The sequence below is a fragment of the Hyperolius riggenbachi genome, chromosome 1, assembly GCF_040937935.1.
Source record: "Hyperolius riggenbachi isolate aHypRig1 chromosome 1, aHypRig1.pri, whole genome shotgun sequence".
In the NCBI taxonomy this organism is placed as follows: Eukaryota; Metazoa; Chordata; class Amphibia; order Anura; family Hyperoliidae; genus Hyperolius; species Hyperolius riggenbachi.
The window spans coordinates 381,604,537-381,621,646 of record NC_090646.1 but is presented as its reverse complement, the minus strand read 5'-3'; the positions used below and the strand labels follow the sequence as shown (position 1 = coordinate 381,621,646).

Genomic DNA, 17,110 nt, shown 5'->3' with positions numbered 1-17,110 from the left:
TCTCTTTCCTCTTTCTCCTAGGCCATCCGATGTACACTTGTAAATTGCACATGCGAATGTTTCCAGCCTGGGAAGATTAACTTGAGAACCTGTGACCAATGTAAACATGGCTGGGTGGCACACGGTAAGAAAGAGCATTGTGCTGTTCTTGTAATGTGGGGTTTTGTATCATATTCTTGTAATGTGGGTTTTGTATCACTAGTACGTGTTGATCACTGTTACAGATGCCTACCAGTAAAATATGTACTGTACTACTAGTAGGCCTAAGCCTGTTACAATAACGGGCTCTAGGCCTCCCTCACAACCCCCCACCCCTGTCACCTCTGTCACCACCGCCGCCGCATGTTAGCACCCGCACCGCTGGCGCACGCACTCGCTTGCCTTTCTGGCCCCGTCCTTCTCCTGTCCCAACAGCTGCCCGCGTGCCACACATGCGCAGTAGTGCAAAGGCACGGACACAAGGACAGGAGAGGAGGCAGGGACACAGGGGGTTTATTGTATAGGATGACATCTGTGGATCTCACCTGTTATGCCAAGAGGAAGAAATGCAGGTATTGCCAGTAACAACTACTCTCTTTTTATTATTATTTAATTGTACTGCAAGCATGTAAGGTATTTATTTGTTATGGGAAAAACCTCAAGTTTCTTTTCCCAGTACTGGTGCACCTTGATGGTCCTAATTGCAACCTTTAATTAGTTATTAGATTCCTCAGTGGCAGTAAAGCCTTTACATTAGCCTTCACAATTTTGGGCATCAACTGAAATCAGTCAGTATATTGCTAATGCAATCCAGGCAGTTCTGCTCACAGGTTTTCATGATCTGAGTTTATAATAATCCAATCCTGATTTTACAGGCTTTACACAAGGCTGTGAGACCTACTTTCTCCTGTCACATAAAGCCACCCTGTACCCCCAGAAAGTGTGAGGGTGAGTGATGCTCCTGTCCAGTCAGAGAGAGGCCAGTTTCGTAACAAAGGAGTTCAAAAGATCAGGACACTTACACTACAAGAACATACTTATAGTTGCAAAACTAAAGAGTCAATGGGCTTTATTCACAAAAGAGTGCTAACTGTTAGCGCGGCCGTTTTCGCGCAAATTTTCGTTATCGTCTTCATGCGTAAATTCGCATTTGCGTGCTAAAACGATAACGATTTCACGCGAAAATTTGTGTTTGCGCGTGAAAACATTTAATTGCGCTCAAAAATTCGTGATTGCGCGCAAACGCGAACATTCGCGCGTAAACGGCCGTGCTAACAGTTAGCACTCTTTTGTCAATCAAGCCCAAAGTGTTACATCATTCTTATTTGGGATGATAGCCATTGTGACATGGAACAATACTGCTTTACTATTCCTATTTTTATCCCCAAAAAATGGGTATACCATTCAAACTATTAATGCTTTAAAAAAAAAATCATTAGTTTAGTTTCAAAAGTTTTTGTTCACGTCATGGATACAGGCATAGGATGTAAAACATTACAATGCTTTCTAATACAATAAGACACTTGTTGTATAGCTGGTATTCACAAGGAATGATTGCTAATAAGCAACATAATATTATACCAGAAGTAGGCATCATGCAAGACATTTTATAAATTGTTTTTTTACCATAGCCAGGGCCGGTTGAAGGAGCCCCAGGGCCCTGGGGCAAACTGAAGCATGGAGGCCCCCTGCCGAACCCCCCCCAGCCGCCATTACCCCACTGCTCTCCGGGGCCCTGCAAGTGTAACCACAGCACTATTTACCTATCTGTTCCGGGCGGGCAGGCAGAGGCTGCACATTTTGTGCTCTCTGAGGCACCCTGTCTCCATCCTTCTCTATGACCCGGCACGTTATGTGTAAACACATGCCGGGTCATAGAGTGAGAGGGAGACAGCATGCCTTAGTGTGCACGGAATGTGCAGCCGCTGCCTGCATGCCATAACAGATAGGTAAATAGTGCAGTGGTTGCACTTGCAGGGCCCAAGGGAGCAGTGTGACTGAGAGTAGCAGCAGGGCCAGGGGCGTTGGGGCCCCTGCAGATGTTGGGGCCCCAGGGCAATTGCCCCCTTTGCCTCTATGGCAGCGCCGGCCCTGACCATAGCCTGTGTTTTATAAGGAAAATAAACTATACATGTATATGCCTATGCAATATATATAGTCTTAAATACCATATGTATAAAAAAAGGGTTGAACATGGGAAATAAAATTATAAATATATAACGATCACCTGGTCCTTCCCATATCCCACCACCTTTCTCATGTACAAAGCAATGTTTTTCACTTGGAATGGAATCAGGTCTCTAGTGTCTTGTAGCCACAAGGCAGAGGAAGTGGGCTATCATTTGAGCTAAATGACAGCTTTGGCTGCTTAGATGGGCAGCCAAGCAATCCTGAAATGACAGCAGGGGTCCAACTCCACAAAGGAAATAATTTTAGCTTTTGATAATGTTGAAACTTTTTTTGTGCGCTTTACCATATATCATACTGGATTCCTGATTATGTAAATGTTTGCTTATTTTTTATTTGTATATTGCTTTACCTAAATGTACAGTACATTTCCCATCTTTTGACCTATATAATCTGCTTTGGATTTTAATGATGTCTGATTCACCACTGAGTAGATTTTTCCTCACTTCCTCCCACCTGGATCTCCATAGATTTGTCCCAAAAGCAAAAAATAAAGGCCATAAATTGAAACTTTATCAGTGTTTTATCTCTTCTTCACTCTAAAAAAAATAATTTGTTGCTCCTACTTTCCCTGTTGGAGAAATTACCACTTCCTATCAGGACAGAAAGTGTTGGATATTCCTGCAAATGGTGACAACAGACAGCAATGAAAACTTAAAATAGAGTAAGGCTCACAGTGGGATTTGCATTTAATTTCCTGTAAAAACAGGAACGCAAGGCAATGTAAGGAAAAAGTCACAACGGACGTTATTCAAGCAATACCTCGCATACAGTCAATGAAAAGTATGCTTCACCATCACTGTTAACTCATGCATTATGTGGTAACGCACTGTATGCATTGCATTGGACACACTGTGAACCTCTCATAGATTTAACATTGCAGCGCGACTTTCTGCATTACAATGCATACGTTACATTGCACCTCAACACCTCACTGCGAACAAGGCCTAATGCTTTCTACACTTCAAAAATGAAATTGTATTTTGCTTCTGGAGTTGGGGTTTCCAGGCTGCTATAGAGCCACTCACTACCTTATGTGCTCCCGGTTTATTTGCCTTCATATAGAGACAGGTGTTACAGGCATTATGAAATTTACTAGATCATTTATGTGTCTGTGCAAAAAGCCAGTTCACTGTATTACCCTACAAAACAGTAAAAAGAAAACAGCAAGGAAAATATAACTGTCTGCAAGTGTGTTTCAGAAGTATGAAACATTTAATACCTGTACTGAAGCAACCTCAGATGAAGCAGCCTCGGAAAATGCAGCCACTGACACTCGCTAATTAAAAAGGTTGAGAAATGTAACCATTTTAAAATATCCAGTAGTCACTCAAAGAGACACGGGACGCTCACATCCCATATGCAGATTTTCTAAACAAATGCTCTTTTCCTAATGATTCGCTGCAGCTAGCTGGCTATCTACATCCTGATACCTGTCAGATTCTTGCTCTTGATGGCTCAGTGAGGCAGGTCAAGGGAACATTTCATCTGCCATGCCGTACAGATAGGCTTCTAAATGAGCACACCAGGACCGCGCTATGCCTGCTTTGAGACTCCGACCTCAGTTTGTTTTTTATTAAATACTTTTAAAAAGAAGTTTGAAAAAAAGAAAAAAAAACACGCTGCTTATTAAATCACAACACAATAGCAGCTGAATGTAAAGAAGCACTCATTCGAATCAGATTACTATTCTGCGCCTCCTTCATTCAGCAGGATAGGCCTGAAATTGTTCCGTGAATACAAATCACTGCTCCCTGCTGCAATAATTACACCGTTTCCTGGTGCTGTCATTAATGAAATTAATTTACACCCGTGCCGCTAGTGATGAAAAGTTAGCGTAAAATATGAAGACAGATAATATGTGTGCTTTGGAATGTTGAGCTGATTTTATCGTATAAACTGAAATTACAGCTAATTAATGAGGTCAAAGAGCAGGGCATGAATGTAAGGTCTTGGCTGACTGACATCTGTGCTCTCAGTGAAACTTTGCTGTTCTGTACAGATGTAAACACTGGTGTCTCCCTTTACTGTGTGTTCATCATGGCCAGAAATAGTCTGTTATCCTGCAGCGCTACACATGATCATGTCAATACACATTAAATGTAAAAGAAGCCCTGTTGTATTTTTAGGACACCTTAAAATATACATTGTATATATTGATGGTACCTTAATATTTCATGTAGCTAGTGAATGCTTGTCTGTCTGCTTGATATGGATCAGAGACTCACTCTTAGTTATATAATAAAGTAAATGTCAGTAGAGTTGGTTTGAAAAACAATCCATACAGAAGAATGCGCCTGATTTGAAAAGGAGTCCTTAATTGGCTAGTTAGATTCATATGAATTAATTATACTAGATTTATGCTTCCTGTTTTAGCAGAAGTCAAGACATGGTCATGTGATAAAAAAAACAGCCAATCAGAGGCTCACAAGCACCTGCTCAGATAAACCATGTGCTTCTTCAAAAAATGACTCTTGGTTCTCGATTCACAAAGCAGTGATAACCCAGTTATCATGTCTAAAAGACTTTAGGCATGATAACTATTGCACCACGCTGGTGAAAAGCCCCTTATCACGCCTAAACTCAGTTTAGGCGTGATACGTTTAGGCGTGATAAGTTTAGATAAGTTTAGATCGCGCGCAAAGCAGCGTCATTAAACTCTATGCGACGTTTCGCGCGCACCAGACTTTGCAAGCGTAAAACTTTTGATCAGCTGTGCGCTGCGGTGCTAACCCAGTTGGTGCTATAGTTATCACGCCTAAACCTATCACACCTAAACTTATCACGCCTAAACTGAGCTTAGGCGTGATAAGGGGCTTTTCACCAGCGTGCTAACAGTTTGCACCGCTTTGTAAATCAAGTCCATGGTGAGAAGTTCTGTAAAATAAATTGATTATTGCTAGAGATGTGTTTTACAGAACAATAAGGCTACCTTTGTTGACTCTAGTCATCCAATCTGGTGCTGAAGGAAAAAGAAAATGCACATGGAGAGATGTTTCAATAGAACATGACATAATCTCACCACACATATCACTAAAGCCTCAGAGAATGAGTTACAGTTAAGTAGTCAGCAACTTCCCAAGGGCAACTCTACCATAACAGGTTCACTTTTACCAGTGATCTGAATCTTTGGTCTATCTTGTCCAATGAGTTATAAGTACACAACCACAATCAGGCCAGTTTCACACTGCAAACTGGCTGCAGCGATGTGCTGCGTCGCGCCCGCCACACCATCAGAAACAGGCTTTCAGGGAACACCGCGTTAGTAGGCAGTGTTCCCTGTCTGGCCACCAGCCAAGCAGAAAGTGATGTGCACTTGCCGTCACTTCCTGCTTCGGGTATGTGGAAGTGCACGGAAGCGTATTGTTAAAATACGCATGCGTGCCACAATGTCACAACGCCAACATTTTTAAAATCCCTGCATCGATTAACATGGCTTCCGGTCAAAAGCAGAGTGACGCAAGTACGCATGTTAACATAGTTTTGTCCTAGTATCGCGGATGTGGCAAAACGTCACTTCCATCACATTGTGTCATACCGTGGCAGTATGAAAGTCTCCATAGACTTTCAGTGCCCGGTGGTGGGGTCTGGTAAAAATACCGCACGGCCCCTGTGTGAAAGGGCCCTCAAGATTGACTCCCCTGACATGTTTAATATTGTGAGTTTTACGAATTTCAGTGACGAAAAATGTAACAATTTCTAAGGCAGTAATTCCAACAGAAGTGCAGTTAAAGAACCACTATGACAAAAAACTGTACATATAATATGCACATTTGTCCCAGAGTAGATGCACTGTAGATGACTTGTTTCCTATGTAGCTTTTACTTATAGAGAATATTATTAATCTGACAACTCTGATCCTCGTCTCATGGGGAATTTCCATTACCTCATTGGGAATTTCAAAAGCTACCTTATTCTATTCAAAACCACTCCCTGGCAAGTACCAATACCAAGATGCCAGGCAGCCTGCTGACTCCCAAGAACACTATTGTGGTAGTTGGACTGCGTCACTACCATTCAGGAAATGCTTTAAAAAGCATAAAGGAAACCTTAAGTATCCCCCATGAGGAGCTGTACAAGTCCATAACCTGTCAGAAAGAGGATCAGAGTCACCAGCTTAATTACCTGTACTATAAGTAACAGCTACAAGCATAAGCCACATAGGGAAAAAGTCATCTTTGGTAAAAATGTGCTTCTTAATTTAAATATTTATATAGTGCCAACGCATTACGTAGCGATGTACAGAGTATATTGTCTTGGGAGGGGCTGACAATCTAGTCCCTACCATAGTAATATGTCTATGTATGTATCTATCATGTAATGTATGTACAGTGGTCTAGGGCCAATTTTAGAGGGAAACCAACTAACTTATATGTATGTTTTTGGGATGTGGGAGGAAACTGGAGTGCCTGGAGGAAACCCACACAGACACGGGGAGAACATATAAACTCCTTGCAGATGCTGACCTGGCTGGGATTCAAACTTGGGACCCATCGCTGCAAGGCAAGAGCACAATCCACTACGCCACATATTGCTACATTAGCTTAGTAGTACATTAACCTATTTTGGTTCCTGGACGTAGAAACTACGTCCAGGAACCATGCGCGCTACCGCGCGCTCCCGCGGCCAATCGCGCGCGTGCACGCGCATTCCCGGCCGCGGATTCGGTAGCCACGGAATCAATGTATCGGGCTATGGTGCCCGATCACTGACTCCTCTCCCCCGCTGAAAAAGCGACAGCTTCTCTCGGAAGCTGTGCTTTTTCTGGCTGTTCCCTCCCCGATGCGTCACTCTAAGCGTGTGTTACGCTTAGAGTGACGTCATGTAAACAAACTCATGGCCGTAATCTTGTGGCCAAAAATTAATACTACAACTGAAAGTAAAAAAAAATAAAAATTAACACACATTTACATTATAAATCTATTGTTTACCTCCCACCCTCCCAAAACTACCCAAATAAATTGTTTACTATAAAAAAAACCATTACAATAAAAAAAAACCATGTAAATATTTACCTAAGGGTCTAAACTTTTTAAATATCAATGTAAAGATGAAATATTTCTATATATTTTTATTTTAAACTTGTAAATAGTGATAGGTGCAAAATGGAAAAAATGCACCTTTATTTCCAAATAAAATATTGTCGCCATACATTGTGATAGGGACATAATTTTATAATTTTAACGGTGTAATAACCGGGACATATGGGCAAATACAATACGTGAGTTTTAATTATGGAGGCATGTATTATTTTAAAACTATAATGGCTGAAAACTGAGAAATAATGAATTTTTCCATTTTTTTCTTATTCTTCCTGTTAAAATGCATTTACAGTAAAGTGGCTCTTAGCAAAATGTACCCCCCAAAGAAAGCCTAATTGGTGGCAGAAAAAAACAAGATATAGATCAGTTCATTGTGATAAGTAGTGATAAAGTTATAGGCTAATGAATGGGAGGTGAACATTTCTCACGTGAAAACGACAGAACGCGAATGGGTTAAGCTAATCAGCTTCAGCTTTAGAGAGCTGTTTTTAGACATATTGGTTGGTAAGCTTCTTCAGCTCTAACACATTTACATTTTATATGTATTTGTACACATGTATTTTTTATATTTTACCATTTTTTTTTATCATTGTGGCCCTTACATTTTGAGGACCTATTACAATATGCAGCAATACTACCTGATACACTTATTCCATATAAGTGAATGGGGCTGCATGTCAAAATGCTGCAAGATGATTTCTTATTAATGGAGCCACACTGCACTGGTTTGAATGGAGTGTGCAAGTGAAGGAGATCCCTGGGTAGCAGCAGTGAACTCCATCACCTTAGGACAGATCAGGCCCTTACATATCTTAAATACTGTGTGTGAGTAATGTCCTATCAGTTAGCAGATTTGTCATTTTTCCCTGCTATGTCTACGGATCAAGTGGCAATGCAAAGCCTTGGTAGAGAGCATGGCAGGCAAACTGGCCCAATTATTTTTCATTGTACTCCAGGAAGCACAGAGAGAACATGTTGATTGGATTGTGCAGAGCAGCAGCACACTTATGTGCCATCTCTACAGTCTCTCCCATTACAAGCTAATCCACAATGTAAGACTGGCAAAACTCTTCTGCTTCTCCCTCATTCAGTCTAACATATGATGTCCAGTTTATTACAAGAGACAGGTGTAGGTACACTTACTTGGTAAATAAAAAAATATTTTTGGGAAAATGTAATGTAACATAAAAGGTTCTGGATTATTTTTTTTTCTGTTTGGCATGATGTTCACATTTAAAGATATAATTTAATTACTTTTTAATCTATATTTTTCTTATATATGTATTTATTTATAAAGTTTATCATTAGTCCTTTTTTTTAATATTTAATCAGTAAAATATGAAAACAAGACATGTAGTAAATAAAAGTTAAATTTTTTAATCCTGAATCCATTGAATTGTATTTAACATAATAAATAAAAAGACAATAAAAAACAGAAAAAAAACAAAAAAAAATACTATACATTTTTTACTACTTTACCTCTTTTCATTACCAAGGAAATGCAGCAGCAGCTGGGAGTTGTATAAGACTAGTGCACAAATATGTGCTTTCCTAAGCCTTGAAACATATTGAAACATAAGCATGCTCTGTGTATGAATAGCCACTTCACATCAAAGTGCCATTTATTTCCCCAAATATTAACTCATTCCTCTTTATAACATGAGTATGTATTATACAAGTGCAAAATGGTCATTGTGCGACAGGCAATTACAACTCTTGGGTCCCTGGCTGTTGTATGTGATGTGATCACAAAGAGGCAATGTGATCTATCTCTGTTTAGAGCTTGTAGACAATCTGTAAATAAGCCTAAACAATTAGTATCTTTCTTACTTCATAATTGCCAGCAACACTTCAATAAGTGTATAAGTACTTAAAGCATCAGTGAATAGATTACAGTAATATGCTAAAAAAAACAAAAAAAAACCACACAAAAAAACCAAACTAATTTTCCACTACTCAGCATTATAATTATAGTACATGAGTTTTGCTTTTCTGTTGAGATCTTCTTGCTGACTGTTTTATACAAACACTTTTACATTAGCAGCAGTCTCTATATCGTATACAGTAGTGTTGTGGCTGCTGCCACCTTCCCCTGCTCCCCCTCTAACCTCCACACTCCTCAACACTGAGTTTCCAATGGTTAAATTCCCTATCTGTGAACTGAATACCACTTCTGTAATCAATTGGCTGCCTGTTAGATCTGATCTAGTCATAGATAGGAAGGAAGTGGATTGCAGAGAGCAGAATTCAGGATGATAAGTAGATAACTTATCACAGGTAGGTAAGGAATGCTTAGAAACGAAGTAGTGGTGAGTTTGGTGGACCCATGGAGATCAAAAAAAAGATGGCAGCAGCCACAGCACTCCAGTGTGCAATGTGCAATGTACACTAGTAGTGTGTACTAGCTAGTAATGTGTGTTTTGTGTTTGTAACAAAAGGCAGCCGAGTGGGACATCAGATCTTCAGTGGAGCAAAATCAATAATGTATTACATTGATAATACTGATCAAGTGGTGTTTCTGGGTTGACATAGCATATGAATGATACAAGTTCACAAAGGGAGGGTTCACACTTACAGGGATCACGTGTGATTTTCCTGCATGCATATTCACATTGAGGCTGCTTTTACACTTGTGTGGTGATCCCATGGCATGGATCACCCTACTAATCAGTAATTTAAATGACCCTGCGGCAGAGTGTGCCAACAGGGTCACAAGCATATGTCCACCCCTGTTCAGTGAGGTACTTACTGCTGACAGTAAGTACGACACCAGGATTTCCTGTTGGTCCACGCATGTGTGCTATGTAGACTTACATTACTGATTAATCCATGTGGTAGGTAGGGATCATGCGGTAACGCACCTTTGACTTTGCAACACCATTGTTACAATTTGACTACTTCTGTTGCTTCGTGTTGTGTTGCATTAAGTATGAAAGTCTCAATAGACTTTCATTGACTTAGTGGCCTCTTGCGTGAAAATTGCTTACCGCAATGCCATAGTGTAAAAGGGCTCTAAAAATCTGTCAGCCCATGTTAATAACTGGTAGTGGGGTCATTTGCATTGATTGTAATTTCCACATGCATAAAACAAACTTGCAGCAGTGCATCACTTTTTTGTACAATGCATGAGTTATCGTTATCAAATTCATTAGCTATTTTGTTTAACTATTCACTTTCCTACATAGATTAAAGCACATGATAAGCAGGCTTACCAATAGCTTGCCTGAACTTACCGAACATTTCCTGAAGCTGGTGCCTCTTATCATAACACTTGCTGAAGTTAGCACCACTTATCGATCTTTCTGCACAGATTTCTAAGCCAGCGCCATTCGCCCAACCTCACTACAGTAATCTTTAGCACTATACACAGTTACTAGTTCTTTCATGTTACTCAGCAAGATAGAAAATATATTAAAACAGTGCTCTCCTTAGCATAGAACATGCATACTCAGCTGAATTAATATTACTGACGTGGTAATCAGTATGTGCTTTAGATACCTGGCTACCATCTTATATCTGTTACTAGCTTAAATTATTAGGATCTAAGAATTATTGATAGCGTGTTCTACTGCTAAGTGGTCCTAAAAACATACAGAACATAGGCCTAGTTGCAACCCTACCCTCTGGTATTTTAATTCTTATGACATTGCAATTTTTTATTATTGGCCAGATATTGTAATTGGCCTACCTTTGAGTAGAAACACTTTTGCAATCCTCCTTCTCATATTAGGTGTAGTCTATCTAAACATATTATTAATAATGAGGATGTTGCTCTCATGAGACCTGGAGAACAAACACATTTGCCTGTTGTTAAATACTCATTTGAGCCATGTTTAATATCACTTCTTTACCATTTTACCTCATATGCAGATCCGTGACCCATCTTTCTTAAAGAAAACTCAATGTTGAACATTTAGCAGCTTTGAATAATCTACAAACTAATTAGCCAAGCGCCTGTGAGACTCTTGAGGTTGTGAGAAATCCCTAATGTGTACAGAGGGAGTTTTCCTTCAGAAGAAATGGGAGTCCTGAGGCTGGAGTGAATTTAACCCTCCATCTTCACATTCAGCACCTATTCGCTGTAAAGACAGTCTACTTAGCATTCCTTCATATGTACATTGTGCTGGTCTCTTGCACATTTTCATTCAGAGGAAAACATTGTCAGCACGAAAATGCCGTGGTAGGATCAGAGGAGAGTGAAACAGGTGTCACACAGGCCATCAAAAACGAAAGGGGGGAAAAGATCAGGGTGAAGGCGAGAGAGACAGACAATCATATTAATGCTGTCGCTTTTATGTTGCAGCTTTGCGTTATTACCTTGAGGTGCTGAGTGCGCAGTTGCCTCAAAGAAAAGTAGACAGGAGACAAGGGGGAACATGATCGTTATTAACTGAAGAGGCAGTGTGTCAAAGCTGGAGAGGGTTCAAAGTTTTGTTTGAAAAAAAAAAAAAAAGTCAGACAGCCACGTCTGTGAACAAACTGCGGTTCTGCTGTCGGCTACATAAACAGAGTAGCCGTCTAAAATGCACTGCTTGGAAAAAGATCATAGGGCGAAAAAATAATAATGAAAGATGTCATTGAGACTTTTTCCGGCAATATTTTAATTATATTTAATTTGTATGTACATACATTTTGGAGGCATATTTTTCACTGACGCTCAGAGAACATCCTGGCCAAAAATGTACTGCTAATGCTCTAAAGCCAGTCATAGAGCATAGAGTGGAGATGGATGTGTCACCTGTCTTACATTCCAGTTCTCCAGGTAACCTGAAGCTGAAAAGATTGTATCATCATCTTTTTTGCATGTGACTTTATAACATGTTTTAATCTGTTATGCCATTGTTCTCTTTACAAAGTCCGAATTCAAATCTAAAATCAAAAACATTATTTAGTCCATTTATTCAACTACTGAAAATATCAATAAGTTCAGCTTTAATAGAAGTACCCAAATCACACTTCTGCTCAGCTGTGCTGCACACTACACCATAATCACTTATGAGTGTACTGCTGCTATTCACAAGCATAGCAATGGTTTCTTCATGTCTGTTTTTGTTTGAGTTCAGTGCTTAAAGGACAACTAACAAAGAGTTGTTTTTTTTTCTCCTCAGGATTTCATTAATAAATAGGAGTGACTTAGTACTAAAACACTAGCCCTTTTCCCCTTGGTATACCTGCAGAACACTCTCCTATAAAAGTACTGATGGCGTCTGCCATGGAAGAGCCCACTGTTTCACACAGGATGTCTCTCTGTAAATAAATGTTTGGCACAGTCCAATCACTGACCCCCCACCAGCACCACGCTCTTCAAGGTGCGCGGCCACAGTCTACAAATGCTCACTCCACTGTCCACAAATGCTGTAAATGCTGTACTCATGCAAGCAGACCCCTTTGATGGATGCATGCACCTGCAAACATCCAATCAGAAGGCTCTGCTTGCATGCATGCACATTACAGTATTTGGGGTGCAGCCTATATCTGAAAGCACTGCCATGCCTTCCTGCTGTACATTACAGCATTTGTTTACATCAGAGGTGCAAGCTGGCTATCATGCTGCGGCCGTAAAGCTTTCAGAGCGCAGTGGGGGGACCAATAATTGCGTTGTGCCATACATTTGTTTACAGAGTGGCATCCCCTGTGCAACCATCAGTAGTTTTAATGGGACAGTCTTTTGCATGTTTTGCAAGAGGAAAGGAGCCACTCATTTATTTTTAAAGGATACCAGAGCTCAAAATGTTTGGAGAAACGGGGGGAGCAGGCATATACTACCACCTGCCTCATACCCCGTTCCCCTCTCTTCCCCCCATAGCTCACCTAAAAGCCCCCCTGGATCCTCTTCCGGTCGGCAGGGTCGGGCTTACTGCACAGCGCATGTGTAGGACGTCACTGCGTTATGTGCAGTGACGTCATACGTAGTGCACTCCCGGCCATGGGCACATGCTGTAGGACACGCACAGCCCAGCCGGTGCCTGTGCAGTAAGCCCGACCCTGCTGACCAGCAGAGGATTCGGGGGGGGGGCTTTAAGGCCCCCAGGTTCCTGTTTAACCACCTTAGCGGTAATGACGAGCTCAGCTCGTCTATTACCGCTGCAGTGGATATCTCCGGCCCCTGTGGGCCGATTTTGATTTTTTTTTTTCATACGCGCAGCTAGCTAGCTGTGTGTGGGGTCCAATCGCTGCCGCTCTGCGGCGATTCGCCGCGAGGGAGCCCACCCCGCCCAGACCCCTTGCACAGCCTAGCCAATCAGTGTTAGGCTGCGCTATGGGGCTGGATCGGACACCCCCCGATGCCATGACGTCAATGACATCTATGACGTCATCCCGATCGTCGCCATGGCGACGAGGGAAGCCAAGAAGAAAATCCCATTTACAATGGGATTTTCTGCTTGCTGTAAAAGCCGGCGGCGATTGAACTAGATGGGTAGATGCGCCCGCTAGTGGTGAATCATGTAGCTAACTGAAAGTTAGCTACAATGATTCAGGAAAAATTTTTTTTGAAAAAAAAACTGTTTGCACACTACCTTGGCGATTTTACTGTAACGCCAGGGTGGTTAAGGTACTTACACACAATCACAATTTAGAATTATTGACGGCCACCAGGATTGAACTCAGTTTGTCTGCAGATGACAATCTGGGACCTCAATTCTCTACAGGTGCATTGCTAGGGAGGAGACTATGGCGCCAAGCACACTGAAGCCGTTTCCACATGTGGGGTAAGGAGAGGAACAAAAAAGTCAGCTGCCGATGTTTGTTCAACATGGCCTTGGTGGACCTCAAGGGACTTCCTTAATAATACTACATTTTCAGCTCAGACAACCCTGACTGGCTACCTTGGCCAATAACAATGAGCTTGAATTTGCATAATCATAATTTCGTATTGAAATTTGCAATTGTGATGAAAAATCATACTGAAAAATTTTGAGCAAACTCAGAATTAATTTAGGTCGTAAACGTAATCGGGATCTATAATTTTGCAATTGTAGGTAATATTGAAGTCAATACCGCTGATTTAAGCTGTTAATAGCAAAGCCCCATACATGCTACCATCACCAAAAATGCTTGCCATTTTTCTAAAAGATTGACATTTTGCTGCAGTATACCTTAACCACTTTCCCCACCACTACAGTATATCTAGGTCAGCTGTAGCACCCTCCAAGCCACAGCCACATAGATATACTGACCTGCTTGCAGCCCTGTTGTGCACGATCGGGTGCGCATCAGAGCGCACCCCCCGGCACTGTCAGCTGCCTTACTAATTGGCAAAAGGGAACATGTTCCCTTGTAGCCAATTAGTGACCCCCCCCCGTGCGGATGAACGATCACCGCTGTAGCAAACAGCGTGATCCTTCATCTCCCCCCCTCCGTGGTCAGAATGTAAAAAATGCCCCTGCAAGTTGAATACCTCACCTGAATTGGTTCCTGCGATCATCCTGCAGTTTCAGCCTCCATTCACCGCTCTTCACTCAGCCCTGTGACGCTGAATATCCGGGTCCCGGCTTTATGACGTTATCAAGCGCCGGGACCCGGTGTTTGATATCACAGGGCTGAGTTGAAGCACAGTGAATGGAGGCTGGAGCTGCAGGATGATCGCAGGAACCAGGTAAGGTGAGATATTCTACTTGCAGAGGCATTTTTTTAACGATCTGGCCATGGGGGGGGGGGGGCATAGTGGTAAGGGGGGGGCACATCTGGCTGCCCATAACAGAGGGTGACGGTTCTAAATCTGGAGGGGGGGGGGGGGGTTGAAATGATTATTGGGGCCCATCAGGGTAATGGGGTTTAAATTTCATAATGGGGGGCACATCTGATGGTCCTGAGGGACATAACTTAATGCTGGGGGCACATATGGCAATAATGGGGCGGGGGCGCTAATCCTGGGGGCACATCTGGCTATAATGGGGAACACCGATCCTGGGGACACATCTGGCTATAATGAGGGGTGCTATATTCGGATACACAGCTGTATATATATATATATATATGTGTGGGGGGTAGCAAATGCGGGGACATATCTGGCTATAATGGAGGCTGATATTGGGGGGCACATCTGGCTATACTGGGGGGTCTGATACTGGGCACACATCTGACTATCTGTCCTTGGGGGACTTAATACTGATGGCATGTCTTTTACCTACTGTAGCACTTTTTATTTTTTACTAGAATTGAAGAAAACCTGAGAAATAATGCAATTTTAACTTTTTCCCTCTTTTTTCCCCGCTAAAATGCACAGAAAAAAAAAATCTCGGGACAAAATATCCCCCAATGAAAGTCTATTTTATCCTGAAAAAAACGATATCTAGCTCATTTAGGTGTCGTGAGTAGGGATAAAGTTATTGCTGATTGAATAGGGACATAGCTAAAACATCAAAACTGCTCTGGTCAATAAGGGGAAAACAAGGTCTGGATGCGAAGTGGTTAATATCTACAATTCTAAGCTCTGTTAGACATTGTATACCTTTTAAGAAAACAAAGTGTGGTTTCCCTCCTCCTAAACCCCTTGTCACCCATTCAAGCTGATATAATCAGAATGCAGAGCCTGGAACTCGAGGAACTCCTCTCACTTAGCTATACCAGTTCGCATGGTCCGTGTTATTGGGGGGGCTCTGGAAGAGAGGAGCAGCAATCCATGGACAAGGGCTGGATAGTGTAATGGTTAAGGGCTCTGCCTCTGACACAGGCAACCTGGGTTTGAATTTCGGCTCTGCCTGTTCAGTAAGCCAGCACCTATTCAGTAGGAGACCTAGGGCAAAACTCCCTAACACTGCTACTGCCTATAGAGCGTGTCCTAGTGGCTGCAGCTCTGGCGCTTTGAGGCCGCCAGGAGGAAAGCACAATGTAAATGTTCTGTGTCTTGTCTTTTCTTGCCTCTGGTGCCCAGGAAGAGATGGGAGTCTACACCCTGGGGGTTCACGGTGGCATATTGAGGTCCACTTTAAAAAGGGGACCCCCAGATGTCCCCCAGGTGACAAGCATAGCGGTAGTTTATCATTATTCCTCCTCCACATTCATTTAGTTGACTCCGACTCTTTGTGACCATTTAAACTTTTGTACGCCAGACGTGTCTGTCAATCATGGCTTCTTTCAGCTGTTTAATTGGCATGTTCATAGCTTCACATCTGCTGTCTAGCCAGCTTAGCCTCTGCCATCCTCTTTTTCCTTTGCCCTCAATTTTTCCAAGCTTAAAGGATTTCTCCAAAAAATACAGTCTTCTCATTATGGGCTTGATTCACTAAATGCAATATGCTCACACAGCGCGGGTTAATTTTAGCCAGCGCCCGTTACGTGTGGTCCTGTCAGCGTGGAATACACTCTCAAGTTATGCTCAATCCTTCTAAGGATGTGCTTGTAGCGCAATTGCGATACTTTGCTAGCACAGCCGCTACTACGTTAATTAACTAAAATGGACAACACTGAAGATATGATACTTTGACGCAATATAAAGTAGTCAGTGTACAGCTTGTATAACAATGTAAATTTGCTGTCCCCAAAAAATAATTAAATGACTGAACTGCTGGCAACAAAACTGAGTACACCCCTAAATTCACTTTTGTGAGAGTGTGTGTGTGTGTGTGTGTGTGTGTGTGTGTGTGTGTGTGTGTGTGCGTGCGTGCGTGTGTGTGTGTGTGTGTGTGTGTGTGTGTGTGTGTGTGTGTGTGTGTGTGTGGACTAGGGAACTATTCCTGTCACTAACTGTTCCTCAAAGAAGATCACAATCTAATTACCCTACTACCATACTCTAGGACTATTTTGGGGAAAGCCAATTAAGCTACTTCTGTAGGCGATCGGTAACTAGTGAAGCATTGGACACCCAACTCACTGCCCGTGCACCTGATTACCAATACTTTCTATTAGCCTGCTGATTGCCGCACCAAAATCACCTGCTTTAACAAATCCTTACTATCACC

The 17,110-nt window shown here is 42.0% G+C and overlaps 1 protein-coding gene across 6 annotated transcripts in view; it reads left to right on the top strand.

Annotated features, from left to right (window-relative positions):
* Positions 1 to 17,110, top strand: part of BNC2 (basonuclin zinc finger protein 2) — a 703,423-nt gene that overhangs the window by 510,651 nt on the left and 175,662 nt on the right. For all 6 annotated transcript variants that reach the window (XM_068234374.1, XM_068234375.1, XM_068234376.1 and 3 more), the window contains one exon: positions 22 to 124. In XM_068234374.1, the coding sequence (XP_068090475.1) occupies positions 22 to 124 (103 nt within the window). The remainder of the gene's footprint in view (positions 1 to 21; positions 125 to 17,110) is intronic.